General features: G+C 45.5%; 1 protein-coding gene across 1 annotated transcript; it reads right to left on the bottom strand.

The window, feature by feature from the left end:
• Nucleotides 1-5,160: 5,160 nt before the first annotated feature.
• Nucleotides 5,161-10,282, bottom strand: LOC126263061 (BEN domain-containing protein 4-like). The gene is made up of 2 exons (XM_049960036.1): nucleotides 8,795-10,282; nucleotides 5,161-6,102 (listed from the first exon to the last, which is right to left on the bottom strand). Exons 1-2 carry the CDS (start codon nucleotides 9,054-9,056, stop codon nucleotides 5,891-5,893), a joined length of 474 nt encoding a protein of 157 aa, XP_049815993.1. The 5' UTR covers nucleotides 9,057-10,282; the 3' UTR covers nucleotides 5,161-5,890.
• Between the last annotated feature and the right edge of the window lie 13,819 nt (nucleotides 10,283-24,101).

Below are 24,101 nucleotides of genomic sequence, written 5' to 3'. Positions count from 1 at the left end.
CACACACAAAGAAAGAAAATATGTGGACATGTGTCCGGAAACGCTTACTTTCCGTGTTAGAGCTCATTTTATTACTTCTCTTCAAATCACATTCATCATGGCATGGAAACACACAGCAACATAACGTACCAGCGTGACTTCAAACACTTTGTAACAGGAAATGTTCAAAATGTCCTCCGTTACCGAGGATACATGCATCCACCCTCCGTCGCATGGAATCCCTGATGCGCTGATGCAGCCCTGGAGAATGGCGTATTGTATCACAGCCGTCCACAATACGAGCACGAAGAGTCTCTACATTTGGTACCGGAGTTGCGTAGACAAGAGCTTTCAAATGCCCCCATAAATGAAAGTCAAGAGGGTTGAGGTCAGGAGAGCGTGGAGGCCATGGAACTGGTCCGCCTCTACCAATCCATCGGTCACCGAATCTGTTGTTGAGAAGCGTACGAACACTTCGACTGAAATGTGCAGGAGCTCCATCGTGCATGAACCACATGTTGTGTCGCACTTGTAAAGGCACATGTTCTAGCAGCACAGGTAGAGTATCCCGTATGAAATCATTATAACGTGCTCCATTGAGCGTAGGTGGAAGAACATGGGGCCCAATCAAGACATCACCAACAATGCATGCGCAAACGTTCACAGAAAATCTGTGTTGATGACGTGATTGCACAGCTGCGTGCGGATTCTCGTCAGCCCACACATGTTAATTGTGACAATTTACAATTTCATCACGTTGGAAAGAAGCCTCATCCGCAAAGAGAACGTTTGCACTGCAACGAGGATTGACACATTGTTGGATGAACAATTCGCAGAAGTGTACCCGTGGAGGCCAATCAGCTGCTGATCCTTCCTGCACACGCTCTACATGGTACGGAAACAACTGGTTCTCCCGTAGCACTCTACATACAGCGACGTGGTCAACGTTACCTTGTACAGCAGCAACTTCTCTGACGCTGACATTAGGGTTATAGTCAACTGCACGAAGAATTGCCTCGTCCATTGCAGGTGTCCTCGTCGTTCTAGGTCTTCCCCGCTTCCCCAGTCGCGAGTCATAGCCTGGAATGTTCCGTGCTCCCTAAGACGCCGATCAGTTGCTTCGAACGTTTTCCTGTCGGGCACCTTCGTTCTGGAAATCTGTCTCAATACAAACGTAACGCGCCACGGCTATTGCCCCGTGCTAATCCATTCATCAAATGGGCATCTGCATTTGTAAACATTGCACTGACTGCAAAACCACGTTCGTGATGAACACTAACCTGTTGATGCTACGTACTGATGTGCTTGATGTTAGTACTGTAGAGCAATGAGTCGCATATCAACACAAGCACCGAAGTCAACATTACCTTCCTTCAATTGGGCCAACTGGCGGTGAATCGAGGAAGTACAGTACATACTGACGAAACTAAAATGAGCTCTAACATGGAAATTAAGCGTTTCCGGACACATGTCCACATAACATCTTTTATTTATTTGTGTGTGAGGAATGTTTCCTGAAAGTTTGGCCGTACCTTTTTGTAACACCCTGTATATGTCTGCACGATTAGCAGAACACTCGCTGGAAGCCGTCACATCCATAAAATCTCTCGGAGTATCCGTACGGAGCGATTCAAACTGGAAGTGCCAACCAATACGCTGTTTTCTCCTACGCATACTGCGAGGAGAGGCCACCAACGTAAATTTAGAGAAATTCGAAAACTGGTTCAAATGGCTCTGAGCACTATGGGACTTAACTTCTAAGGTCATCAGTCCCATAGAAGTTAGAACTACTTGAACCTAACTAACCTAAGGACATCACACACATCCATACCCGAGGCAGGATTCGAACCTGCGACCGTAGTGGCCGCGCGGTTCGAGACTGTAGCGCCTAGAACCGCTCGGCCACCACGGCAGGCAGAGAAATTCGAGCTCAAACGGAGGCCTACTCTGCGGGTGAGAAATTGGAATGTAACAGGATGGGCTTTAGAGTGTTTAAAGAACAGAGCAAAATGGATATTTTGCCTTTACTGTGGTTGAAAAAAGTAAGTCTAAAATCTTGGAATATGGTCCTTATCTTGACGAAGTAATTCATTCGCTTGATGAAATTACATTTCTGGTAATGTTTTTAAGTTCTTTCTTTCTCTTTTTTTACGCAAACATTTTCATAGTATTGTAACTCTAATCAAAGTACAGACAAAATGGTTTCACTGGTCATCATCATCGGCAGCACTCTTACGTACAGGCCATTTATTCGAAATACCTATGTTCGTGACCGGCCGGGGTGGCCGAGCGGTTCTAGGCGCTACAGTCTGGAACCCCACGACCGCTACAGTCGCAGGTTCGAATGTTGCCACGGGCATGAGTGTGTGTGATGTCCTTAGGTTAGTTAGGTTTAAGTAGTTCTAAGTTCTAAAAGACTGATGACCTCAGAAGTTAAGTCCCATAGTGCTCAGAGCCATTTTTGAACCTATGTTCGTGCCCAATATATAATCATATAAACGTTGTATGTCTTATATTTTACTCGTGTTTGTAGCCGCTGGTCCAGCGTAAGGCTTTTCAACTTTAAAAACAACAGACGTTACCGGAAATAAAAGATTCTTGGCACGTGAATTACGTTGCAACTCAGTACTAGATGCCATTTTACATCTCACAAAAATGTTCAGAAACATCAACAGTTCAACTACCGGAACCTAAACGTAACTCATAGTGGATTAGGTATTCAGTAGATGGCATGCGAAAATGATCCCCATTCGAAGGGTATTATTACTGTAGGGAGTAAAGCCCTTTCAAAAATGACTCCACTGTAACGAAGTCGCAAAAACACATCAACAATGTGTGGAATAAAGCCCCTCTCATATAGAAAGATGCATCTAAGTACATAAAATTGTAGTGTAATAAATATGTAATGTACTGAATCGACTGTGAGAAAGCTAAGTGGCAAAGACGTCATCTGAGAGACTCTATGGTAATTACATCGTTGACTCGGAATATTACTCTCTCTGTGGTTTACTCGTAACTAAGGGTAACTAGAGTTTTCTGTCCAAATCCTGGGTAAAACTCCTTTAAACGATTTTATGAACACGATGGGATGAATAGTTTTCTTTTCTGGATTGAAAGTTGGAAATTGTCTATATTTAATAAGTTTTTCCTCCATATGAAGTGTTGCATAATCTGATACCCGATGATGCATGCCACTAGTATATGGGGAATCGTCAGTATGTCGATGTTCATGTACACCAGCATTTTGTTGGATGCGAGATGGATTAACTCTCTCGCCTGTGTAGATGTTCTCGGAACCTACTAAAGAAAACCATTGCAATTCTCAATACTGAAGACCTCGATGCGGTTTTTTGCCTGGTTTTCCCGTTATCCATGCTCGAGTGAGGAGACAAGATATAAATCCAGGATTGTCTTTTTGTTTTCCAGTATTGAGAACTGTAGTGGAGACACAATCATACACTCACACCATACAATACCATCATTCACAAAACAAATATTAAAAAGTGTTATCAGTTTGTTGATATTATACATGTGTGTTAAATAATGAACAACTGTGGATAGGAGTTCATAAACGACCTTCAGTACTTTTATGCGGCATGTGTAGTGTAATAAATATGTAATGTACTGAATCGACTGTGAGAAAGCTAAGTGGCACAGACGTTATCTGAGAGACTCTATGATAATCATTCCGTTGACTCGGAATATTACTCTCTCTGTGGTTTACTCGTAACTAAGGGAACTAGAGTTTTCTGTTCGCTTCTTTTGATGTTATGTGGAGAATTGTACAAGAGACATAATAAGCCGTTATTATTTCATGAGAACAAAGGTGAGCGTCACGACCTTTATTAGTATTTTTGGACGTATTGAAATAGCAGAATTGTTTCAGATTGAATGCGACGTGTACGGGAAGAGACGTGGACAACAGCACTCGAACCTGCAATCCATGTCTACATCTACATCTACATGATTACTCTGCAATTCACATTTAAGTGCTTGGCAGAGGATTCATCGAACCACAATCATACTATGGCTCTACCATTCCACTCCTGAACAGCGCGCGGGAAAAACGAACACCTAAACCTTTCTGTTCGAGCTCTGATTTCTTTTATTTTATTTTGATGATCATTCCTACCTATGTAGGTTGGGCTCAACAAAATATTTTCGCATTCTGAAGAGAAAGTTGGTGACTGAAATTTCGTAAATAGATCTCCCCGCGACGAAAAACGTCTTTGCTTTAATGACTTCCATCCCAACTCGCGTATCTTATCTGCCACACTCTCTCCCCTATTACGTGATAATACAAAACGAGCTGCCCTTTTGTGCACCCTTTCGATGTCCTCCGTCAATTCCACCTGGTAAGGATCCCACACCGCGCAGCAGTATTCTAACAGAGGACGAACGAGTGTAGCGTAAGCTGTCTCTTTAGTGGACTTGTTGCATCTTCTAAGTGTCCTGCCAATGAAACGCAACCTTTGGCTCGCCTTCCCCACAATATTATCTATGTGGTCTTTCCAACTGAAGTTGTTCGTAATTTTAACACCCAGGTACTTAGTTGAATTGACAGCCTTGAGAATTCTACTATTTATCGAGTAATCGAATTCCAACGGATTTCTTTTGGAACTCATGTGGATCACCTCACACTTTTCGTTATTTAGCGTCAACTGCCACCTGCCACACCATACAGCAATCCTAAATCGCTTTGCAACTGATACTGGTCTTCGGATGAGCTTACTACACGGTAAATTACAGCATCATCTGCGAACACACTAAGAGAACTGCTCAGATTATCACCCAGGTCATCTATATAGATCAGGAACAGCAGAGGTCCCAGGACGCTTCCCTGGGGAACACCTGATATCACTTCAGTTTTACTCGATGATTTGCCGTCTATTACTACGAACTGCGACCTTCCTGACAGGAAATCACGAATCCAGTCGCACAGCTGAGACGATACCCCGTAGGCCCGCAGCTTGATTAGAAGTCGCTTGTGAGTAACGGTGTCAAAAGCTTTCCGGAAATCTAGAAATACGGAATCAACTTGAGATCCCCTGTCGATAACGGCCATTACTTCGTGCGAATAATGTAGTGTCGGCAGACTTGCCAACACTACGCACACTAATTGAAAGAGGCGGCCAAGATGCACGCGCTAACTCACGAAGGATGGAGTGAGGTCTGAAACAGGATACGTAATGAATGTTATAAAGAAAAGTACGTAGCTTCTTGAATACTTAACTTTAATCCATCCTTGTATACATCGTTCTTGATGAGACATCTGGAGATTGTGGCGATACAAGTGAGACTCTTTAGATACAAGCTATCTAAGGCTAATGGCGCCTAGCTAGGTCGTAGACATGGACTTAGCTGAAGGCTATTCTGTCTCTCGGCAAATGAGAGAAAGGCTTCGTCAGTGTAGTCGCTAGCAACGTCGTCGTACAACTGGGCGAGTGCTAGTAAGTCTCTCGAGACCTGCTTTGTGGTGGCGCTCAGTCTGCGATCCTGACAGTGGCGACACGCGGGTCCGACATGTATTAATGGACCGCGGCCGATTTAAGCTACCACCTAGCAAGTGTGGTGTCTGGCGGTGACACCACATTCCTCCCCCGCAAATCGGCGAACGGTCGTGTGATAAGGCTTCCGCCCGCCGTGGGGAGGACCCCATGTTGACGTATGCGAGGAGGTGGGGAGCCTAACAACAGGCGAGGCTGTGCCACCCGCACCCGGCCATTCGGTCCGAGGGGAGCTAGGAAACGCCTGAAAACCTAGTCCAGGGTGCACGTCAACATGCGGTGTATGCGCCCGTAAGGAGACAGGAGGGGCCGAAGGGGCGACCTCCATTGCGTCGGGGGATCCGACGCGCGATGACGACAGCTGGTCCAGAGCGGGCAAGAGTTCCATGGCGGAGGACAGCTGGTCACTGGAAGCGATTGGCGGCGCGTGACCCAGGGAGGCTCTGGGCGGCTGCAGCGACGCGTACTGCGGGCGGCGCCGGCGGGAGAACAGGCGGCGGCGGCGGCGGCGGCGGCGCGACGCCATGAGGCAAAATGGAAGGCATCGTCGGTAACACCTGGGGATGAGGCGAGCCAGTAGATGGGTCCCCAGGGCGCAGACCGGACGGCACCGTCGCTGAAAGCAGACGGGTAGCGGCAGAACCCAGGCGACGACAGAGGCGCAGCTGATTGAGATGCCGACGCACCTCACCAGAGGCCCCCAAAACCAAATACATCGCGCAGCCGAGGCAGCGAAGAATGCGCCCTGCAAGCCAACGCCGTGAACCTCTATAGTTGCTATAGAATACAACGTCGCCTGGAGCAAAAGCAGGAGCCTGCCGCTGCACAGGAACCTGATGCGGCGGATGCAGCAAAGATATCAAGGTTCGATGAGGACGACCGTGGAGCAACTCAGCCGGCGAGCGACCATCGCGGGGCTGAGAGCGATACGAGGACAAAAAGAGAATGCGACTATTTCAACTTCAACATCTGGGACTTGAAAGTCCAGACCAACCGTTCAGCGGCACCGCTTGACTGAGGCGAAAACGGCGCGGATGTCAGATGTTGAATACCATTGGCCTTGCAGAATGACTGAAATTCTGCGGACATGAATTGTGGGCCATTGTCGGAAACAATAGTCTGCGGAAGACCTTCAATGCAAAAAATAGCGGATAACGCTTGGATGGTGGCAGATGACGTCGTGGAAGACATCCGGACAACAAAAGGAAAATTACTGAAAGAATCGACCACAACCAACCATCGAGCATTCCAGAATGGACCAGCAAAATCGATGTGCAAGCGTTGCCAAGGGGAAGTGGCTTTCGGCCATGCAAAGAATTTCCGCGGCGGTGCGGATTGTTGGTCGGCACAGTCGGCACATGCCATGCAAGAAGAGCACATATTCGTAATCGCAGCATCGATTCCGAACCAAGTACAGTGCTGACGAGCAAGTTGTTTCGTGCGCACTATACCCCAATGTCCTTGGTGAAGAAGGCGTAAGACAGAGGACTGTAACGAACGTGGGACCACGACTCTGGACTGATCATTATCAGAACGCAACAACAAAACACCACGTCGTACAAAAAGTCTCTCCTTGTGAGAAAAAAATCGGCGAACCAACGGATCCTCGATCCGCGACTTTGACAAGGGCCATTGCGTAGCAACAAAACCCAGAACGGTAGCAAGGACAGGGCCAGAAGCTGTGGCCGTAGCTACACGACGAAAATCAATCGGAAACGATTCGATCACGTCATCGGTTTCCGCATCAATGAACATGCAAGCAAGTTCGGAAGAATCGAATGCTTCATCCTCAGCAACAGGCAAACGGGACAACGCATCAGCGTTGCCGTGCTTAGCAGTGGACCGATACAAGATATCGTAGCGGTCGGCGACCTCATAACGCAATGCGTGGGGAACAGTGCGCACTCGGAAAAATTTCGGTTGCGCGTTTACTTTCAGTTCCAAATGTGCTTCATAGTTCTTAGCGCAACCAAGGCCCGGTGCAAAAATGTCTGCAAGTTCGTCACACAGACTAGAAACACTGGCGGAAGGCAAAGTCTGGTTCACTGATAGCACCTGATGTACTATAGGCATGTGAAACAACTGAAATAAATCTAAACCAAACAAGTTCACTGCAGTAGAAGAACGAATTACGTAAAATGACACAAGTTTTGTTTGTCCCTTGTATGTTGCAAGAAGGCTGCACTGTCCTAACACAGGGATATTCTGTCCTGAATAACTATTTAACTTAACATTTGCGGCACGCAACGGAGGTTTGCCCAGTTGGTTGTAAGTATCGTGATTGATCAATGAAACTGCAGCTCCGGTATCGAGCTGGAATGGGATCACGTGGCCTTCAAAGTCCAAGTCGACAAAAAGTTTATTGTCCTGCTGACGACAAGAGCGACTTTCACGTGCAACTTGAACTGATACAGGTACAGAAGCATTTGCAAATTGCCGGGATTTCCGGCGACGTCGACGCACACTGTTTGTGGGACGAACACAGTCACTGTTTGAGATAGTGGCACTGGACGGGGTGGAATTAACTACATGAATGTCCATGGGCGAAGGTTCACGAGCCTGATTGTCCTTGGTTCGATTCCAGCGCGAAGCAAAGGGCCTGGAATGGTTGTGATTGTCTGATCTGAGCTTTTTCAGGCAAACACTTTGAACGTGTCCTTTCTTATGACAGTAAAAGCAAATAGATTGGTGTGACGGGCAATTGTCACGCGAATGTCTAGTTGCACACCGCGGGCGTGATTTCACTGCATTTGCTTGCCTACGCGGCACACGTGTTTGAGAGCTAGGCCGCAGCTGTGCGGACGTGCGCGAGGGCTGTTTAGCGGTCCGTGCAGCGCGCCCGGCGGGCCGGTTAATGTGACACACGGCTGGCAAAGTTTCAAATGATTCCTGAGCAAAGTCAAGTGTGTCTTGCCTATCCAATATATCTATCACTTGTTGAAGGGAGGGATTGACTAGTTTCAAAATCTGTTCCCGTATGCGAACATCAGAAACGTTCTGTGCTATGGCATCACGTACCATTGTATCTGAATAAGGAAGTCCACATTCACACACAAAAGCACAATCCCTAGTAAGGCCTTGCAATGTTGCAACCCACTCCCTATTAGTCTGACCGGCCGTACGTTTCATACGAAAGAACGTATACCGTTTTGCAACGACATTGACTGTTTCCTTGAAATAGGCATCTAAAGCAGACAAAATTTCTTCGTAGGACAGAGTTGCTACGTCGCGTTGGGGAAACAATTTCACTATCACACGGTAGGTGGACACACCTACACACGAAAGCAAAAACGGCTGCCGCTCATTACCTTGAATTCTGTAGGCGGCGAGATGGAATCCAAATTGGCGTGACCACTCCGTCCACGTTTCAATGGCGGCATCAAAGCTACGAAACGGGGGTGCAACTGCATGTTGTGGCTGCGGTAGCGGTGAAGCGGCGGCGGCCGCATCGGGTTGCAGTGCACGTTGACCCTGGACGAGCTGTCCAAGGGCATCCAATAACGCCTGCGTCCGCTGATTCTGCAAGCGATAAAATTCGGACAGTACATCTGGAGAATGGGGTGAAGCCATGACACAAGTAATTTAAGCAAAGCAAGAATAAAGAAGACCGTTTTTACTCTCGTCGCCAAAAATGTAGTGTCGGCAGACTTGCCAACACTACGCACACTAATTGAAAGAGGCGGCCAAGATGCACGCGCTAACTCACGAAGGATGGAGTGAGGTCTGAAACAGGATACGTAATGAATGTTATAAAGAAAAGTACGTAGCTTCTTGAATGCTTAACTTTAATCCATCCTTGTATACATCGTTCTTGATGAGACATCTGGAGATTGTGGCGATACAAGTGAGACTCTTTAGATACAAGCTATCTAAGGCTAATGGCGCCTAGCTAGGTCGTAGACATGGACTTAGCTGAAGGCTATTCTAACTGTCTCTCGGCAAATGAGAGAAAGGCTTCGTCAGTGTAGTCGCTAGCAACGTCGTCGTACAACTGGGCGAGTGCTAGTAAGTCTCTCGAGACCTACCTTGTGGTGGCGCTCGGTCTGCGATCCTGACAGTGGCGACACGCGGGTCCGACATGTACTAATGGACCGCGGCCGATTTAAGCTACCACCTAGCAAGTGTGGTGTCTGGCGGTGACACCACAAATAAAGAGATAGCTGCGTTGCACAAGCACGATGTTTTCTGAAACCATGCTGATTGCGTATCGATAGATCTTTCCCTTAGAGGTGATTCATAATGTTTGAATACAGTATATACTCCAAAACCCTACTGCAAACCGACGTCAATGATACAGGTCTGTAGTTCGATGGATTACTCCTACTACCCTTCTTAAACACTGGTGCGACCTGCGCAATATGTGAATAGTTGCTAAAAATATCCAGCCGTCTCTCCCAAGACTCTTCATACGCGCAAAAAACAGTAATTCTTTTAACAGCACTATCAGAGGCAATTTTATCACGTTGTTACGACCTTTTACTGCGAGCGTAATACATCGACAACTGACAAACAAAAAATAGACAAACACATAAAAGAATCAATCACAAAATCTCGTGCGCTATTAACTCAGTTCGCCTAAATTTGGGGTGAGACCCTTTTAAAAAATGGTGGTATCAATTGTTCTTCGCGCGAACAATTGACAACTGAAATTGTGCAAAAGAGATTCTGACAGTGGTACACAAAGTATCCTCGCGGAGTATAGGTATAGATCTGGAAATTATATTCGGGTGAGAGGGGAGAGGGAGAGAAAGTAAAAATAGTTTATGAACCCCAGAACCGAGACGCTGCTACGCTTACCAAAAGAACAGAGCAGTCTAGAGCAGGTGGGCAGCAGGTGCCGCTGTAGGAACTGTCGCCCAGAGATAGGCACGGGGACGGGGGGAGGCGGAGGGGGGGGGGACAGGAAGCGGGCCATCAGCGCGCCGCACTCACCGCGGTCCGCTAGAGCCCCCAGCAGCAGCGGCAGCAGCAGCAACGCCGCCAGAAACCACGTCCTCACTGCGCCGCCCTCCATCGCCACTCCAACACTGACCGCAGGCCGCTCTGCCCGCTGCGCCGACCCTGACGCGGACCTCGCGGGTCAAAGACCACCACCTCCTCCTCCCGCCAGAGCACGTCATGCGCGCCACACGCCCAAAGGCGTTACTACGTCTGCGGCGTACTGTGTACCACGCAAACCGTCCCACAGATAACAGCTGCCACACACTTAGCCCCTGTGGTGGCTCGTGACGAAAGAAGATGGTGGTGCACTTCGCTCACAAAGGAAAACATCAACAAAAGAGAGAAAATCAGTACACTGCTCATGTTTTTGTAATGCCTGATATACGAGGTTTGTCCGGAAAATACGTCCAGTAGAGCGTCGATTATCCGAAGTAATTGGGGGACATGGGTGTTCGGAAAACTGGTTTGTTCGGATAATCGAACTGCACATGTTTATTTGCCAAAAAAGAGTACTGTACAGTAAATTTTGTCATAAAAACAGACATCTCTGTTAGTATTACAAAGTAACATACAAAGGCAACTTCAGTAGGAATATACAGGGTGTTACAAAAAGGTACGGCCAAACTTTCAGGAAACATTCCTCACACACAAAGAAAGAAAATATGTTATGTGGACATGTGTCCGGAAACGCTTACTTTCCATGTTAGAGCTCATTTTATTACTTCTCTTCAAATCACATTCATCATGGAATGGAATCACACAGCAACAGAACGTACCAGCGTGACTTCAAACACTTTGTTACAGGAAATGTTCAAAATGTCCTCCGTTACCGAGGATACATGCATCCACCATCCGTCGCATGGAATTCCTGATGTGCTGATGCAGCCGTGGAGAATTGCGTATTGTATCACGGCCGTCCCCAATACGAGCACGAAGAGTCTCTACATTTGGTACCGGAGTTGCGTAGACAAGAGCTTTCAAATGCCCCCATAAATGAAAGTCAAGAGGGTTGAGGTCAGGAGAGCGTGGAGGCCATGGAATTGGTCCGCCTCTACCAATCCATCGGTCACCGAATCTGTTGTTGAGAAGCGTACGAACACTTCGACTGAAATGTGCAGGAGCTCCATCGTGCATGAATCACATGTTGTGTCGTACTTGTAAAGGTACATATTCTAGCAGCACAGGTAGAGTATCCTGTATAAAATCGTGATAACGTGCTCCATTGAGCGTAGGTGGAAGAACATGGGGCCCAATGAAGACATCACCAACAATGCCTGCCCAAACGTTCACAGAAAATCTGTGTTGATGACGTGAATGCACAGCTGCGTGCGGATTCTCGTCAGCCCACACATGTTGACTGTGAAAATTTACAATTTGATCACGTTCGAATGAAGCCTCATCCGTAAAGAAAACATTTGCACTGCAATGAGGATTGACATATTGTTGGATGAACCATTCGCAGAAGTGTACCCGTGGAGACCAATCAGTTGCTGATAGTTCCTGCACACGCTGTACATTGTACGGAAACAACTTGTTCTCCTGTAGCACTCTCCATACAGTGACGTGTATTTTCTCTGCCTCGTGATGACTGGGTGTTGTGTGATGTCCTTAGGTTAGTTAGGTTTAAGTAGTTCTAAGTTCTAGGGGACTGATGATCATGGCTCTGAGCACTATGGGACTTAACTGCTAAGGTCATCAGTCCCCTAGAACTTAGAACTACTTAAACCTAACTAACCTAAGGACATCACACACATCCATGCCCGAGGCAGGATTCGAACCTGCGACCGTAGCTGTCGCGCGGTTCCAGACTGTAGCGCCTTTAACCGCTTGGCCACTCCGGCCGGCGGGGACTGATGACCATAGATGTTTAGTCCCATAGTGCTTAGAGCCATTTGAACCATTTCGTATCGTCAAGTTCACTTCTTCATGCACCAGCACGCAAGTGGTCGTAACAGAGAACAGAAGGTGACTGTTTTCACCTTGAGAAGCTCTTCTTGGGGGCGCGCAATCCTTCAAACTGCGGGGAGCGGCACGCCTCAACTCTAAGCTGGCTCAGCTGTTGCTGTGGACAGCTTTGATACTGCCGCTACTTCTACTGCCAGTGCCAAGCAGACAGAAGTGTGCTGATTGTTGAACACAGCGACTGGCGGCTTGGCTGGTCAGCAGCGCCTTGTGAAGGCCCTATTAGAAGCAATGTTCCGCCAGCTGTGGCCCAGTGCGGCGACTACTGTGGGAAACTTGGTTTGGGAGTGAGGGGGATGATGGACGGTAGGGTGGGAGAGTAACAGGTGCGAGCGAGTACACAGTTCGGTTAAGCGGTCGTTCGGTTGACCGACGTTCGGTTAATAGACGCTCTACTGTATAAAAGTTGAATAATGTCTTTACGTTACAAGTTGCAGTCACCGTCAGGTGAGACTACTGCTGTAATCAATCCCATCAACGCTCAGTTCGAGTCGGAGCACTCTGCGTGAAGGTGGGAGTGTGCGGCAGCATGTTGACAGTTACCCTTTTTCACCTGCCGTCGGCATGGAGCTCTCTCTGATCGAGGAACAGCGCGTCAACATCAAGTTTCTTGCAAAGCTAGGCAAGAATGGCCGTGAGATTTTTGAGTGTTTGAAATAGGTTTATGGAGACAATTCTCTGAAGGAACCAACCGTGAACAAGTGCGTAAAAAGGTTCCGGGATGGCCGAGAAGAAGTGAACGATGACCCTCGCTCAGGACGCCCGTCGACATCGAGTTCCGATGCAAATGTTGAACGAATTCGGGCTTGTGTTCTTGATGACCGTAGATTGACAGTCAGAATGACTGCTGACGAGCTGTCAATCCCCAAAACAATCGTTCACGAAATCCTGACACAAAAACTTGAAATGAAGAAATTGTGTGCGAAAATCGTACCGAAGCTCTTGACGCCAGAACAGAAAGCAAAGAGGGTTCAGTGCTGTGAGGATTGGTTGGAAGCAGAGGAACGAGGGGACTTTCTCAACCGAGTCATCACTGGAAGACGAGTCCTGGTTTTACGAATTCGATGTGGAGCTCAAATCTCAGAGAAAGGAATGGAAACCAGCAGGAGAACCGAGAAGAAAAAAGTCGCGAAAATCAAGGTCCAATGTGAAGACAATGTTGATTGTTTTCTTTGATTCTAGGGGCATTGTTCACAAGGAATTTGTTCCTCCCGGCCAGAGAGTGAACGAAAATTTTTACGTTGAAGTTCTGACACGTCTCAGAGCTCGTGTGGCCCGAGTTCGACCGGAGTTGGCAAAAGGGGGCAAGTGGATCCTTCATCACGACAACGCGCCCGCTCACACGTCGCTCGTCGTGCGCGAGTTTTTGGCCCGAAGCTCAATCACCGTGACAGACCACCTGCCTTATTCACCCGATTTAGCCCCGTGTGACTTCTTCATGTTCCCGAAATGCAAAATGGTGCTTCGGGGGCGGCACTTGGGAGATGTGGAAGCCATCAAGGCGGAAACGACTCGGCAACTGAACAACATCAGAACTGAAGACTTTCAGCAATGTTATCAACAGTGGAAACGGCGTTGGCAGAAGTGTATCGCGTCTCAGGGCGAGTACTTTGAAGGAGACCATATTGTAATACCTGAATAATTGTAAAATAAAGTTATTATTCAACTTTTATACATATTTTCCGGACAAACCTCGTAAACAGACAGTTCGCTCGTGTCACTCCTGCATCTAATCATAATAAAAACAAAAGGTGTACACAGAAAAAAGTATTACTTTTGCAAAATAAAAAGGAATTAAAAACAACTGCATCTCTATGTACTCCAAAAGTGGTAGTCATGCCCTACTAACCTTTTCCAGCAGGACTGATGTTAACGCTGTTCGATTTTATCTGTGAATTTGGATGTGGTGGTGATCACTTGTACAGGAACTCTATTCTTCTTTCCTTCATATTTTCAACTCTTTCAATCACTCTTTGATTGAAGTCTGCAAGTCCTAAAACGAGGTCTCGTTCAATAGAGAGCATCGCGAGTGCTGACAGTCTTTCTCGGCCCATAGTATTCCGCAAGAAGGTTTTGATGCGTTTCAGCGAAGAAAAACAATGTTCTGCTTCTGATGTGATCATTTGAATTGTAATTATCGCTTTCAGGACCTTCACAGATTCGTTCAGTGTATCACAAAGATTATTGTCTGTTATGTAATCCAGAAACCTCAAAGCTCCACATATGCTTCTGAACACCTCTCTTCCATTAATAACAGACAGCTCTGTTCGGAGTTTCTTTGCTTCCAAATAAGAGTAGCACTTAATTGCAGCTCTGAAAGAAGTTTCTGGAAAACTGGAAGAGTAAGTAGCGAATTTCTCTGGTAGAAAGAGAGAGGCTGCAAGCAGGTATCCAGTGAACTTGACTCATTCTTTTGCCTCGTAACTTATGACATCACATACTTCTTTTGCCTCCCGCAGTAGACTACACATAGGTGCGCCCTCTTCAGTTCTCCCTCTTTCATGCTACTCGTGTAAACCTGTTGAATTTTCTGCACTAAAATTAATCAAGGAACGAAAAACACCAGGACTGGAGATGATTCAGTCTCATCATGTCCTCTAGGGGCAAGTTCCAACACACCACAGAAACGAATACAGTTAATAATTAGATTCGATATGTACTTATTATCGGTAACTTTTTGGTTGTGTAATGCCACGGACCTTCTGTACCCACTGTCTAATTGGGTAGCTATATTTACATTGCCTAGAGTTGTCACAATCAAAACGTTATTTACATGGTCTGAAGAAAGTTCGTGTTTTCTAATTACGTCATGGAGGTGGTGAATGTCACAGACTCCGTGTTTAGACAATAATGAAAGATCTCCTCTAAACAATAAACAAGGAAAACAAAATAAGGCATTATTCATGTCGCAACCGCACAGCCATTCATGCTTGTTGTACAATTCAGAGTTAAATTTCCTACTGAAATGCCGACTTTTCGTTTTAACGGTTTCCGAAATTGTTAAAGAAGGAGTACGCCTACCTAGCCTCTTAATTTCTAATTTTTCTTCAAACTTCCGTGAACTGTAGGGTTCAGAGAACTATGGAATAACCTGGTTCATTATTTCACGTATTCACTTGTCACTTGAGCCTCAAAATTCACGTGGTGGCACACGCTAAAATAAGTAACACGACACACAGGAAATAGTTCGCTAGCAGCTACACCAAAACTGGTAAGGTGGCGCGAGAATCCCGCTTTGTTCGAAGATCCGATAGTTCCGTTTCCCTTAGGAAGACTTCGGGCCCTCTTACTGCGGCTGGCAGGGTGGCCCGGGTGAGGTGTTTATACACACAAGGCCCGCATACTAGTACAGTGTATCTTAGCGTTGCCCCAGCACCCCGCTCCCCGCACCCCCTCTGACAAGGAGACGGCACGACCGTGGGGTCGAGGATTTGTCCGAAATTTTGTGTGGTGAAAGAGGACCCCTAACATCTCACGAGGTTAAAATATTACGACGCACTATCCGGAAAATCCCGAGAAAAATCAATCCAAAGTTTCTTAGGTGCGTTATGAGTATAAAATGTTAGGCCATTGCCGAGCTGATGTCTGGCGTAGATGGTTAGGGCTCGCACGCTTACGCCAGAGGTCTCGGATTCAATTCCTCCTCTGGCACTTTTTTTTTCTTCTGTTTCGTTTTCTTTTGTTATTCCACCAATTATTCAAAATGTTTCTCAAACCTACATTATTTTTAAAACATTATTTTAGCTCAAAAACGTAAAATTTTTCGTTCACTGAAAAATATTCTTGCTCGTTGTTCTACTTCGTTTTATGGGGTTTCATGGTTTAAAGGGACTTTGTAAGAGTCATCTGCGCATAGGACTGTGCGCGAACCGTGAGCAGTAAACGGCAGTTTGTTTTTCGATTTTGTCGTGAACAGAGGTGCCTGTTTCTAATTTCAACGTGTTATTCCGATCCGAGGTTAAGCATGTCGACTGAAGAAGTTGCTGGCTCATCTGGAATAGGAGAAGAAATTCCTGAAGAATCCATTCATAGTGATCTATCAAAATTACGATTGAAGGACGCAGTGGTGTATTATGAAAAGCTGTTGACGGAAAATAATTTAATTGAATCGACATCTTCGGAAGATATCTCTCGAGATGCTATGTTATTGGCCGGAGAACTTTATAATAACACACTCAGGAGAATAAATATCTACTTCTCACTGACTCTTCGGGAGGTCAAACGAATCCGGAGAGATATGATGCAATTTTTCAAGATGACGAAAATATGCCAACATGGTCTGTAAAAGTCATACCTCCAAAATTCACTTCTTTGGTGCAACCTTGTGATGTTTACTTTTACAGGCAAGTTAAAAACTTCATAAAGCGCTTGCAAAATTACAGCGCATTGTTACAGGAGAATCGTTAAATTAATTCCCTGGAAGGTTGTATAAAAATTCATTCTATGATTCACCATCAATTATCGTCACCAGTATTTCGAGACATGATTCAATATGCCTGGTTTGCCTCAAAATTATCAGAAACTCAAAACATTTTCGTAAATGTTCATGTGGCATGTTTTTGTACAGATTTATTGCAAACGCCCTGTGACTGTAAAAAAAGTCCGCTTTTATATGTTGCACAAGATGTCGCAAAAATTATTGCTTTGTTTGTTTTTACGATAATTACCACTGCGGTTCTTGTTTATAATTATTATATGTATAAAAACTGAATGTTTCCCAATCGACTTTGTTATTCTGATTCAAAACCCAATGTTTCTCCTCATATACTTTACAATGAAAAATGGAAAACCCACAGCCATGAATTGTGTTGTTGGACAAAAAGAAAATCATTTTTATTCAATAACGTAACTAATTTGTTAAAGATAATGTAGGTTGGGGAAACTTTCTGAGTACTTGGTGGAATAACAAAAGAAAATGAAACAGAAGAAAAAAGTGCTAAAGGAGGAATCGAACCCGGGACCTGTGGCGTAAGAAACCCAACCGCTAACCATGTAGGCAAGAGGGCAGCTCGGCAATGGACTAACATTTTATACTCATAACGGACCTAAGAAAATATGGATCGATTTTTACCGGGATTTCCCGTATAGAGCGTCCTAATATTTTAACCACGTGAGGTGTTAGGGGTCCTCTTTCACCATACAAAATTTCGGGCAAATCCCCGACCCCACGGTCGTGCCGTTTCCTTGTGAGACACGCATGTCCGCGTTTGCAGCCACAGTGCAACCCACTGTCGACGTCGGCACATTCCGTCCAACTCCGCTGCGTACGGCGTTTGGAGCCCGGGCATTTCAAAAGAGAGAAACGGCGCGCTACTTCTCCACTAGTATAGAACGCTCAGAAGGCAAACACAGTTGAACAAAATTATTCCTTGGGGTTAGCGCAAACCTGCAAACCTATACAGGAGCCGCCCCCGCTTAGTCCTCTTACTGCGATTGCGCGAGCTGGCGCGCGGCCTGCTGCACTGGACTCGTGTCAGCAAGGACGCACTCGGACGCGGATGAACCGAAACGTGACGGCCGAGTGCTTAATAACATTTTGGACAATCTTTGGAGCGCGATGGATCAGCGATTCTGCGTGGCAGGGATTAGACAATTTGTCGATACCTCCATTGAGGTATATGGCACAAAACGTTCACGCAACCAGATCACACAATTCTTCATCTACGTACATCTCCATACATACTCCGCAAGCCACTTTACGGTGCTTGGCGGAGGGTGCCCTGTACCACTACTTGTTTCACTACTGGCCATTAAAATTGCTACACCAAGAAGAAATGCAGATGATAAACGGGTATTCATTGGACAAATATATTATACTAGAACTGACATGTGATCACGTTTTCATGCAATTTGGGTGCATAGATCCAGAGAAATCAGTACCCAGAACAACCACCTCTGGCCGTAATAACCGCCTTGATACGCCTGGGCATTGAGTCAAACAGAGCTTGGATGGCGCTTACAGGTACAGCTGCCCATGCAGCTTCAACACGATACCACAGTTCATCAAGAGTAGTGACTGGACTATTCTGACGAGCCAGTTGCTCGGCCACCATTGACCGGACGTTTTCAATTGGTGAGAGATCTGGAGAATGTGCTGGCCAGGACAGCAGTCGAACATTTTCTGTATGCAGAAAGGCCCGTACAGGACCTGCAACATCCTGTCGTGCATTATCCTGCTGAAATGTAGGGTTTCGCAGGGATCGAATGAAGGGAAGAGCCACGGGTCGTAACACATCTGAAGTGTAACGTTCACTGTTCAAAGTGCCGTCAATGCGAACAAGAGGTGATCGAGACGTGTAACTAATGGCACCCCATACCATCAAGCCAAGTGATATGCCAGTATGGCGATGACGAATACACGCTTCCAATGTGCGGCCACCGCGATGACGCCAAACACGGATGCGACCATCATGATGCTGTAAACAGAACCTGGATTCATCCGAAAAAATGACGTTTTGCCATTAGTGCACCCAGGTTCGTCGTTGAGTACACCGTCGCAGGCGCTCCTGTTTGTGGTGCAGCGTCAAGGGTAACAGCAGCCACGGTCTCCGAGCAGATAGCCCATGCTGCTGCGAATGTCGTCGAACTGTTCGTGCAGATGGTTGTTGTCTTGCAAACGTCCCCATCTGTTGATTCAGGGATCGAGACGTGGCTGCACGTTCCGTTACAGCCACGCGGATAAGATGCCTGTCACCTCGACTGCTAGTGATACGAGGCCGTTAGGATCCATCACGGCGTTCCGTATTACCCTCCTGAACCCACCGATTCCATATTCTGCTAACAGTCATTGGATCTCGACCAACGCGAGGAGCAATGTCGCGATACGATAAACCGCAATCGTGATAGGCTACAATCCCACCTTTATCATAGTCGGAAACGTGATGGTACGAATTTCTCCTCTTTACACGAGGCATCACAACAACGCTTCACCAGGCAACGCCGGTCAACTGCTGTTTGTGTATGAGAAATCGGTTGGAAACTTTCCTCATGTCAGCACGTTGTAGGTGTCGCCACCGACACCAACCTTGTGTGAATGCTCTGAAAAGCTAATCACAGCATCTTCTTCCTGTCGGTTAAATTTCGCGTCTGTAGCACGTCAGCTTCGTGGTGTAGCAATTTTAATGGCCAGTAGTGTACAATGTTACTTATAATCCGTCTTGATTATAAGTAACACGCCTGCTGCACACTATGTTTACCCCATAACGCTTAATATACGCACTAGATGTTAACTTTTATCTGGGACGATGGATAACATTGTCGCAAAACTAGACCAAATAATTCCAATCTCCGTTCCGACCATGGCTTTGGGGGAGGTCGGCGTGGGGGGTGGGGGGTTCCCCTGCTTATCAGACGAAATCTGGAACTGCAAGACCGCTCACATTATTCACAACTTGGTGTGCTCTTGCTCCACAAACAGCCTCTTCTGATAAGTGGCCTAAAAGAAGGGGGGCCGACTAGTGAGCCAGGACTAAAACAGCCCGCTCTACTCTTTGGAGAAGAAAAAGAAAAAAACGAAGTAAATGCAGAGAGCGGGGGTCCTATCCTCACCAGCATCTGGATTACGATTTTGTGTAGTTTCTCCTAAATCACGGCAGGTTACTGCCCGAGATTCCCTCAAGCAAATCGTAATATTTCTTTTTAAAAGACGGCGTTGTTGACTTCGACTATTAGAACTGCTAATTTACCAACTCCGCTGTTGCAATTTCACCCTTTGGGCCAACGGTCCAAAGTCAGCCATAGCAAGACATGGCTCGTATGATAGCTGGTTCTGCCTACAAGTTTTCCGAAGCTAACGGTTGTAATCTTAATTTCTCAAAGTCCCTTATTATGCGATTTTAAACAAGAAATAGTACAAGAATTAGACATTAATGGTCATACACTAAATGAAATACACTGTCGAAACTTCCTTGGTAGCCGGTCAGATAACAATTCAAAATGGAATCAACACAAACCCGAAATAATCAAAAAGCTCTGTACAGCGTGTTTTATTGTTAGAGACATGCCTCATAGCGTTGGCCGAAAGGAAAGAGTGTTCCTTGTTGTATGGAATTGTCTACTGTTGAGTGCACCTACAATAAATAAAGTGTTTGTCGAGCAGAAGCGAGCGGTAAGAATGCTGAGTACCGTAGGTAATCATACAGCTCGCAGAAGCCTTTCCAAGGGTCTTGGATTTCTTCACTCACTTCTCAGTACATTTACTATTTAATGGTTTTTGTAGCTGACAACAATAACTAATTTCAAGTGAAGTGTGATGTGCACCAGCGCAATAAAAAACACAAAAATAATATAGATACAGATTTTTCCTCCTTGTTGAGGGCTCAGAACAAAGTTATTTACTCTGGTGGGAATATATTCAACAAGCTCCCGTCTAATATAAACCAAGAAATTGGAAAGCCCTACTAATTGAAAGAAAATTAAAACATACTTATTACGCGACTCTTTCCAGCAATTATTCAAATATCTACATTCAAGGACTTAGTGCTCTATTACTTGCATGGCGAATAACAGTGTTTGCTATAAAACTGCATGAGAAGTAGTATAGTTCTGTAAACAGGACTCAGTATCTACATACATACGTAAATATTTTCTTAGAGAAATAGCATTGTAATCAGGTAAATATTCAGTTACCAATTACACATAAACATAAGCTATCTAGCATAACCAAAGCTTCAGCAACCCTTTTCGAAGTATCAGATTTCTACGCATAAATGTACATCTATATGTATTTATACTACACAAGCCGGCTTATGATGTGTGGTGGAGGGTACAATGTGCACCCCTGTCAGTTTCCTTTCGCGTTTCAGTCACGACTGGGTCCGCCCCCGGTAGCTGAGTGGTCAGCGTGACGGGTTCGATTCCCGGCTGGGTCGGAGATTTTCTCCGCTCAGGGACTGGGTGTTGTTGTTGTTGTTGTGGTCTTCAGTCCTGAGACTGGTTTGATGCAGCTTTCCATGCTACTCTATCCTGTGCAAGCTTCTTCATCTCCCAGTACCTACTGCAACCTACATCCTTCTGAATCTGCTTAGTGTATTGATCTCTAGGTCTCCCTCTACGATTTTTACCCTCCACGCTGCCCTCCAATGCTAAATTTGTGATCCCTTGATGCCTCAAAACATGTCCTACCAACCGATCCCTTCTTCTAGTCAAGTTGTGCCACAAACTTCTCTTCTCCCCAATCCTATTCAATACCTGCTCATTAGTTACGTGATCTACCCACCTTATCTTCAGCATTCTTCTGTAGCACCACATTTCGAAAGCTTCTATTCTCTTCTTGTCCAAACTGGTTATCGTCCATGTTTCACTTCCATACATGGCTACACTCCATACAAATACTTTCAGAAACGACTTCCTGACACTTAAATCTATTCTCGATGTTAACAAATTTATCTTCTTCAGAAACGATTTAATTGCCATTGCCAGTCTACATTTTATATCCTCTCTACTTCGACCATCATCAGTTATTTTACTCCCTAAATAGCAAAACTCCTTTACTACTTTAAGTGTCTCATTTCCTAATCTAATCCCCTCAGCATCACTCGATTTAATTTGACTACATTCCATTATCCTCGTTTTGCTTTTGTTGATGTTCATCTTATATCCTCCTTTCAAGACACTGTCCATTCCGTTCATCTGCTCTTCCAAGTCCTTTGCTGTCTCTGACAGAATTACAATGTCATCGGCGAACCTCAAAGTTTTTACTTCTTCTCCATGAATTTTAATACCTACTCCGAATTTTTCTTTTGTTTCCTTTACTGCTTGCTCAATATACAGATTGAATAACATCGGGGAGAGGCTACAACCCTGTCTCACTCCTTTCCCAACCACTGCTTCCCTTTCATGCCCCCCGACTCTTATAACTGCCATCTGGTTTCTGTACAAATTGTAAATAGCCTTTCACTCCCTGTATTTTACCCCTGCCACCTTCAGAATTTGAAAGAGAGTATTCCAGTTAACGTTGTCAAAAGCTTTCTCTAAGTCTACAAACGCTAGAAACGTAGGTTTGCCTTTTCTTAATCTTTCTTCTAAGATAAGTCGTAAGGTTAGTATTGCCTCACGTGTTCCAACATTTCTACGGAATCCAAACTGATCTTCCCCGAGCTCCGCTTCTACCAGTTTTTCCATTCGTCTGTAAAGAATTCGCGTTAGTATTTTGCAGCTGTGACTTATTAAACTGATAGTTCGGTAATTTTCACATCTGTCAACACCTGCTTTCTTTGGTATTGGAATTATTATATTATTCTTGAAGTCTGTGGGTATTTCGCCTGTCTCATACATCTTGCTCACCAGATGGTAGAGTTTTGTCATGACTGGCTCTCCCAAGGCCATCAGTAGTTCTAATGGAATGTTGTCTACTCCCGGGGCCTTGTTTCGACTCAGGTCTTTCAGTGCTCTGTCAAACTCTTCACGCAGTATCTTATCTCCCATTTCATCTTCATCTACATCCTCTTCCATTTCCATAATACTGTCCTCAAGTACATCGCTCTTGTATAAACCCTCTATATACTCCTTCCACCTTTCTGCCTTCCCTTCTTTGCTTAGAACTGGGTTGCCATCTGAGCTCTTGATATTCATACAAGTGGTTCTCTTCTCTCCAAAGGTCTCTCTAATTTTCCTGTAGGCAGTATCTATCTTACCCCTAGTGAGACAAGCCTCTACATCCTTACATTTGTCCTCTAGCCATCCCTGCTTAGCCATTTTGCACTTTCTGTCGATCTCATTTTTGAGACGTTTGTATTCCCTTTTGCCTGCTTCATTGTTATATTTTCTCCTTTCATCAATTAAATTCAATATTTCTTCTGTTACCCAAGGATTTCTATTAGCCCTCGTCTTTTTACCTACTTGATCCTCTGCTGCCTTCACTACTTCATCCCTCAGAGCTACCCATTCTTCTTCTACTGTATTTCTTTCCCCCATTCCTGTCAATTGTTCCCTTATGCTCTCCCTGAAACTCTCTACAACGTCTGGTTCTTTCAGTTTATCCAGGTCCCATCTCCTTAAATTCCCACCTTTTTGCAGTTTCTTCAGTTTCAATCTGCAGTTCATAACCAATAGATTGGGGTCAGAATCCACATCTGCCCCTGGAAAAGTCTTACAATTTAAAACCTGGTTCCTAAATCTCTGTCTTACCATTATATAATCTATCTGATACCTATTAGTATCTCCAGGATTCTTCCAGGTATACAACCTTCTTTTATGATTCTTGAACCAAGTGTTAGCTATGATTAAGTTATGCTCTGTGCAAAATTCTACAAGGCGGCTTCCTCTTTCATTTCTTCCCCCCAATCCATATTCACCTACTATGTTTCCTTCTCTCCCTTTTCCTACTGACGAATTCCAGTCACCCATGACTATTAAATTTTCGTCTCCCTTCACTACCTGAGTAATTTCTTTTATCTCGTCATACATTTCATCAATTTCTTCACCATCTGCAGAGCTAGTTGGCATATAAACTTGTACTATTGTACAGGGACTGGGTGTTGTGTTGTCCTAATCATCATCATTCCATCCCAATCGACGCGCAAGTCGCCGACGTGGCGTTAAATCGGAAGACTTGCACCAGGCGACCCCGACAGGGGACCCTAGTCACTCGACATTATACACTCCTGGGAATGGAAAAAAGAACACATTGACACCGGTGTGTCAGACCTACCATACTTGCTCCGGACACTGCGAGAGGGCTGTACAAGCAATGATCACACGCACGGCACAGCG

This window comes from Schistocerca nitens, chromosome 6, assembly GCF_023898315.1.
Source record: "Schistocerca nitens isolate TAMUIC-IGC-003100 chromosome 6, iqSchNite1.1, whole genome shotgun sequence".
In the NCBI taxonomy this organism is placed as follows: domain Eukaryota; kingdom Metazoa; phylum Arthropoda; class Insecta; order Orthoptera; family Acrididae; genus Schistocerca; species Schistocerca nitens.
The sequence above is the reverse complement of the archived record's forward strand: the minus strand, read 5'-3'. Positions and strand labels throughout refer to the sequence as shown.